The sequence below is a fragment of the Diabrotica undecimpunctata genome, chromosome 7 (assembly GCF_040954645.1).
Source record: "Diabrotica undecimpunctata isolate CICGRU chromosome 7, icDiaUnde3, whole genome shotgun sequence".
Lineage (NCBI taxonomy): Eukaryota > Metazoa > Arthropoda > Insecta > Coleoptera > Chrysomelidae > Diabrotica > Diabrotica undecimpunctata.
Genome location: NC_092809.1, coordinates 94,621,558 through 94,627,990, shown reverse-complemented (window position 1 = coordinate 94,627,990; position 6,433 = coordinate 94,621,558). Strand labels below are relative to the sequence as shown.

Below are 6,433 nucleotides of genomic sequence, written 5' to 3'. Positions count from 1 at the left end.
ATTATAGTAAATTTAAAAATAAATATATTATAAAAAATTATAAATAGAAAATAGCTTCAGAACATTAGTAAATTGTTATTTACTTCGATGCACCATATATTTTCGGTATTCAAACAGAAGTGTCCTTCCTTTATACCCCTTCTAGATTTCAATCTAATGAATCGAATTACCGTTTAGTCCTCTGTTAAAACACCTCATCCCTTTCATCCGGTATCTCTTAATTGACTCCCCAACGCCAATAGGTGCAGGGAGGGAAAGGTCGTTCTCAATACCTCCCTTTCCCTTTTATCCCGCTGTCCGTTTGACCGCAGCACACTGTGTGTCCCCGACTAATTGCATCTTTCACCTGCCAGGCTCCGTTCTGCTCTAGTCGGCACTTCTACAACAGGCTGAGCGGGTTGAAACTTAGTCTGCACGTATAATAAATAGTCCTGTCTCTGCAGAAAGCTTGCTGTTGATTGCTTTATTGCTGTTAAGTATTATGGTTGTGATAGATTTGTTTTAGTTAAAATTGACTAAATTATTATAGTAAACAGCTTATGGGCTATTTTAAGTCATGTCATAGGGATGTTCCCTCTTTCCTTTAACCACTTTAATAAGTATTAGTCATTACTATTGACTAATTAAAAACTAAAGCTAATGGTATAGCAACGATTCTTTATTTACCTCTTTGGAATCTCACAAAACATTCTCCACAACTTTTCTTTGACTGGATAACTGTAACACTTTTTACTGACCACGTACCAGATGGTGTAGTTCTTTTTCTTTGTATGTATACGTAAATGAGAAAATTTTACAATTATGGAGAAAACGTATGTGTAATATAAAGTTATCAAGAAGACAAATTATTTAGAACATTTTAATCGAGTATAAAGATATAAACTTTTGAGTTTTTATTGTACTGTCGTTATGAATTTGACCTCTAAAAATCATACGAACAAGCTGAATTTTGCTGAAAGTATTAATTTTGGAACCTCAAAAAGATGCAAAAAATTGTTTCTCCTATCCGGGCTTCTTCTGAAATTTCCTCGTAGGGTGGGAGGGAAAACATCGATTTCGACATATATTATGTTTATATAGTATAAATTACATGCTAGTAAATAAGAGGTATAGGAATAGCTGTACATCTGTCAAAACATACCCGGGGCAGACATAAATCCTAGTCATGTACCAGTTGTAGGTAATTTTAAAGTCAGAATGAAGAAGGTTACAAGTAAGTCGATGAAGAAGTATGATGTTAGAAAACTGAAAGATCCCAATGTTTGACTAAAGGTAAGTGAAAACCTCAATGTAAAGATGCTAAAATGCAGAAATGTAGAAACTATAGAGGAAAGTCTGGCCATCATACAAGAAACAGTAAGAGAAATAAAAGAACAACACCTGAAGAAAGATACAGAGAAACGGAAATCGTGGATGACCCAAGAAATACTTGAACTTATGGATCAGAGGAAATTGAGTAGAAGGAAAACGAGGATCAGAAAGGTGAAGAATTTTCTGACTGAAAAATCTACGTTTAACACAACAAGCACAAATCTTTCAGAGCAGCAGTTTGCAAAAAACAGATTGCCATGATAGGCACTACAAGAAAAAGGAAAAAAAACAAAGAAAATCTCTAAGAATATATGAGAATACATACCATCATTTGTACAGACCTTAGAACAATACAAGAACCCACCATTGAAGAAAATTCAGGTCCCAAAATCCTACCAGTAGAAATACCGGCAGCCGTCAGACAAATGAAGGATGGAAAGGCACCGAGAATAATGCAATTCCTGCAAAACTGCTGAAGATATTAGATGCAGAACAAATAAAAATAATAAGTGAAATATTTAATAAAATATACAAGGCAGGAAAAATACCAGTAGAGTGGCTCAATAATGCGAGGAACAAATTGCGCCCAATCAGTTGGGATTTGTAAACGTTGGTACGAGGGAAGCTTTATTTAGCGTGCAGATATTGTTTCAGAAATGTAGAGATGTCTGCTTTAATGTTTTTGCATGCCTAATTGACTACAAGAAGACTTTCGATAGAGTCAGGTATGAACAAATAATGGAAGTGCTGAAGAGGATAGGGTGTGACGGAAGAGACCTAAAAATAATGGCTTACCTGTATTGGAATCAATCAGAGGTGCTCCAAATAGATGGAGAATATACAGATCAGGTCAAAATTTTAAGGGGAGTAAGACAGGGGTCCATAATTTTACAATTAAAATATATTAATGAAATTATCTCAATAAATGGAGTCAATCTCAATAACCTGCGATATGCAGATGACACAATAGTTTTTTCAATACCATAGAAGGGCTGCAAAACTTAATGAAGAAAATAACGGAAACAAGTAGAGCGTGCGGACTGGATACAAACACCAGCAAAACCAACTTAATGATAATCAGCAAGAAAAACATAACTGGAGCAAATCTGTATGTGAACCAAATGAGAATTAAACATGTCTCATAGTACAACTACTTGAGAACTATAAATCAATTAGTCGTGGGACAATACCCAAGAGATTAAATGTCGCATCGAAAAGGCAAAAAGTGCATTCTTGACTATGAGCTCTGTGTTCAAGAGCCATGACCTCACCATAGAAACAAAAATAACGCTCCTTAAATGTTACGTGTACTCAGTGCTTCTATACGGAGAAGAAACGTGGACATTAAAGGCGAAAATTCTATCAAAACTTCAGACTTTTGAGCTATAGTTATACAAAAGGATCCTGAAGATACCATGGACAGGCAAAGTCACTAATGAAGAAGTACTACGGAGGATGAACACAACCGCGGATTTGGTCAACATCGTGAAGGGTCGTAAGTTGCAGTACTTGGGACTTATAATGAGAAATCAAGGCAAATATAAGCTACTCCAATGCATTTTGCAAAGTAAAATTAAAGGAAAAAGGGCCCCAGAACGAAGAGGAATATCCTGTATTGCTAGCCTATTATTATGAGGTATTACCAACACAGCTATTCCGTATAGCAACTAACAAAGTCATCATAGCCAGTATGATCGCCAACGTTAGGAACGGACAGGCACCCTAAGAAGAAGATGTTTATATAAACATAAGATTTAACCTAGACATCCCATAAGAAAACAGTTTCAGAACAGCTTTTACCTAGGTTAAAGTATCAATTGAAAACTGTTTTCTTGACGTCAAAATGATGTTCTGTGGAAGTACTTAAAGTTTTTAAAATAACACATTTAATTTTCAAAGCCTTCTCTTAAACTATGATTTTCCATGGGTCTATGCATAAAATAGAAAAATAAAAAATAAATATTTAGGTAAAATTTCTTCATTAGGAAAACTTGTTAGTTTAACTCACTAACGAGGTAAAATCTGATCGAGTAAAGTATTAATACTGCCAGTTCACGTTGTAGCTGTAACTTTTATTTTAATTACATTTTTAATTATTACAAAAACTCTGAAAAAATATTTTATATAAAATACGATATTTTTCCTCTAATTAAAAATACTTTAATGTTTAAATTTTTACTAAAATTATTAATTTGCGGATAGGTCTAGCGAGGGCATTAATTAATTTATTATTTAGTTATTAATTAATTAATTTCAGGTTATGAAAAATATTTTGTTCGGAAGATGTTCACAAAGTATACCTCTTATGGGAGTAATACTACATGGATAAAAGAAGAAAATCCTCTTTGAACTATTTCCAAATCCGGAACTGGGGTTCAATATGTAACACGATAAATAAGAAATAATTAACATATTTTATATCATATTTGATTACGTTTGAAACAATCTAAAATAACGTACAAACAATAATAATAAATTTCATAGCGATTTTGGTAAAAAGTCTCTTAGGTATGAATGAGAGAATTACAGCAACAGGCTTGTACATTAATTCACACAAATGTGTAATAGGGATATTAGATGAGTTGGGTACTATTATTTTGCTACGAAGTAGAAAAATCTGTATATATGATAATAGGGGGTTCTGAAGACCTGCTACCCTAGACTCTGGGGTCAGTTCCTGTTCCATAGGAATCTGTTATTTTATTTATCCCAAGCTAAAGGCGATTTATCACCAAGACGAGCTGGGATTTAAAGCGACTGTTGGGGACAAAACAGTTATACCGATGGTACCAGATAGTTATGTTCTACATGCAAGTTGAGTTAAAAACATCAATTGATGGTCTTCCAAACTGTAGATGCCTCTAGAACAGGGGTTTCCAAACTTTTTCGTACCACGCTCTCTTTTGTTGGAATGAAAGTTTCTCGCGCCCCCCGCCCCTTAACAATAAATCATATGGGCCTAGGAACAAAACAAAAAAGTATTACATAGAAAACAAAAAAATTATTTATATTGCCATAAGATATAATAATATCAGTTTTTATAAAATACAAAAATCATTAATAAAAGAAATATAGATTAGGTTGGTTAGTGAGATGGATGTTATGGCATTTTCTTTACTAGTATGCCTATTCGTGGCTGAGTTTTAGTAAGTTCACAACGCAAGTCACTAGCAGCATCAAGTTTATTCCGATACTTTGTTTTAATTACCACAAGTGTTGAAAATGCTTTTTCGCACAAATAAGTGCTTGAAAAACGCAAATATAAACGAAGAGCTTCCCGTGATACACTAGGATACACTTTGAAATATTTTAACCAAAATGAAGGTTTGTCGATTATATCAAAGTTATATTTGGCAGAGGAATCATGTTTTATTTGAAAAGCATCTTCTTGAAGTGATTCAGGCAAGGAGTCTATGTTGACATGGAATGAATCAATTGACATTCTGAAAATACTATCGTCACAAGTGTTTGGGAAGTATTTCTGGAACTCTTCAATTAGGCTCTCCAAATAGTTTGATATTTGGATTTTCAAACTTGATCCTTCATAAATGTCCTTGAAGCGTGTTTCTTCTGAGATTGACTCTATTTTAGTAAAACTCGAATAATTGCAGGGGTTTCCTGATATTTTATGCCTACAAAGTTGCAATTTCTCAATATACATCTTGATCGCATCACGGTGAGTAACTATATTGGAGTTTCCACCCTGAAGTTTTAGATTAAGGCTGTTCAACGAGTCAAAGATGTCTGACAAATAAGCCAATAATCTTCTTCTCATTGCGCCGTCTCCTTTCGAAGGTTGGCGATCCAAATGGCAATTGTAGTTTTGGAAACTGCTGCGCGAAAGATCTCTGCGGATCAGCGGTCGAACCATCTCCTCAGGTCTTTCAGCCACGAGTTCTGGCGTCTTCCTACTGATCTTTTGCCCTGTACTTTTCCTTCCAGTATAACTTAAAGTAATTCATATCTTTCGCCTCTCAGCACATGACCCAAGTATTGCATTTTCCTCTCTTTGATTATTCTTAGTAATTCTTTTTGTTTACACATGCGACGAAGTACCTCAACATTAGTAACTCTTTGTACCCATGGAATCCTCAACATTCGTCTGTATATATACATCTCAAAGGCATCTTGGAGCCAATAATACTTGGAGATAATGTTTTTTGAAGGCCACGCTTAGTTCATTTTGCCTTTGCTGTTTCAAGAAGGTGATTACTTCATCTCGAAGGTCAAATATTCTTGCCAACATGTTTCCTTTTGAGAGCCATCGTACTTCTGTATGAAATAGCAGTGTTTTGTGTTCACTCCCTAAATCTTTATAAAGAGTTTTAAACAGTCGAGTATTCAACGCACTGTTTTTATGTTATTCACTATTTTAATACACAACTTTAAGACAGCATTCAGTTCATTTGAACGAGTTTTTGCTGCCAAGGCTTGTCGATGTATAACACAATGTATCCCAATCATATCAGCATTTTTCTCTCTTACTAATTGTACAAATCCTGAGCGAGAACCAAGCATTGAAGGCGCGCAATTCGTATATACACCTATCAGTTTTTGCCAAGGGAGTTCATGTTTGTCAAAAAAGTCTGACACTGCTTTCACAGCATCAATAGCTTTTGTCGTGGTCTCCAACTCTGTAGACAAGAGTAGCTCGTCTTTCATTCTTTCGTTTTCAATATACCTACCTAACATAAACAATTAACTGAGAACATTGTGCTATGTCTGTACTCTCGTCTAGCTGAATAGCAAAAAATGGCGATTGTTTTACTGCATGAACTAACTAGTTTTGTATGTCTTCGGTAAGAATAATATTAGCTGCCTTTAACAAACACTGTTTAACAAGCGTCTCTCCTAATATGGCTCTTCTTTTCTTTAGCAATGAGAAGTGATAGCTCATATCAAGCTACAAACACTTTTGACCGAGCCATAGAACCAGCACTATCCAACTCAATGCGTTTTAAATTTTCAGATTTTGTAGCAAAAAATTCCTTTGGTTTGTCTTTAAAAGAGTTATGTTGGGATGACAAATGTCGTTCAAGACGATTAGGTCTCATTGCATCATTGCCTAATACTTCATAGCAAATTACACACTGAGGATGTTCGACATTATCTTTGCGCATAC

General features: G+C 34.8%; 2 protein-coding genes across 2 annotated transcripts; both read right to left on the bottom strand.

The window, feature by feature from the left end:
• Positions 1-4,411: 4,411 nt before the first annotated feature.
• LOC140446552 (protein FAM200A-like) lies at positions 4,412-5,086 on the bottom strand. Its single transcript, XM_072539117.1, has one exon. The coding sequence runs from the start codon at positions 5,084-5,086 to the stop codon at positions 4,412-4,414; it is 675 nt and encodes a 224-aa protein (XP_072395218.1).
• A 566-nt stretch (positions 5,087-5,652) lies between these two features.
• LOC140446551 (zinc finger BED domain-containing protein 5-like) lies at positions 5,653-5,973 on the bottom strand. Its single transcript, XM_072539116.1, has one exon. The coding sequence runs from the start codon at positions 5,971-5,973 to the stop codon at positions 5,653-5,655; it is 321 nt and encodes a 106-aa protein (XP_072395217.1).
• Positions 5,974-6,433: the final 460 nt, after the last annotated feature.

Excerpts from the sequence above, each read along its gene's own strand:
- LOC140446551 (XM_072539116.1), bottom strand. The coding sequence starts at position 5,973 with ATGAAAGACGAGCTACTCTTGTCTACAGAGTTGGAGACCACGACAAAA.
- LOC140446552 (XM_072539117.1), bottom strand. The coding sequence starts at position 5,086 with ATGAGAAGAAGATTATTGGCTTATTTGTCAGACATCTTTGACTCGTTG.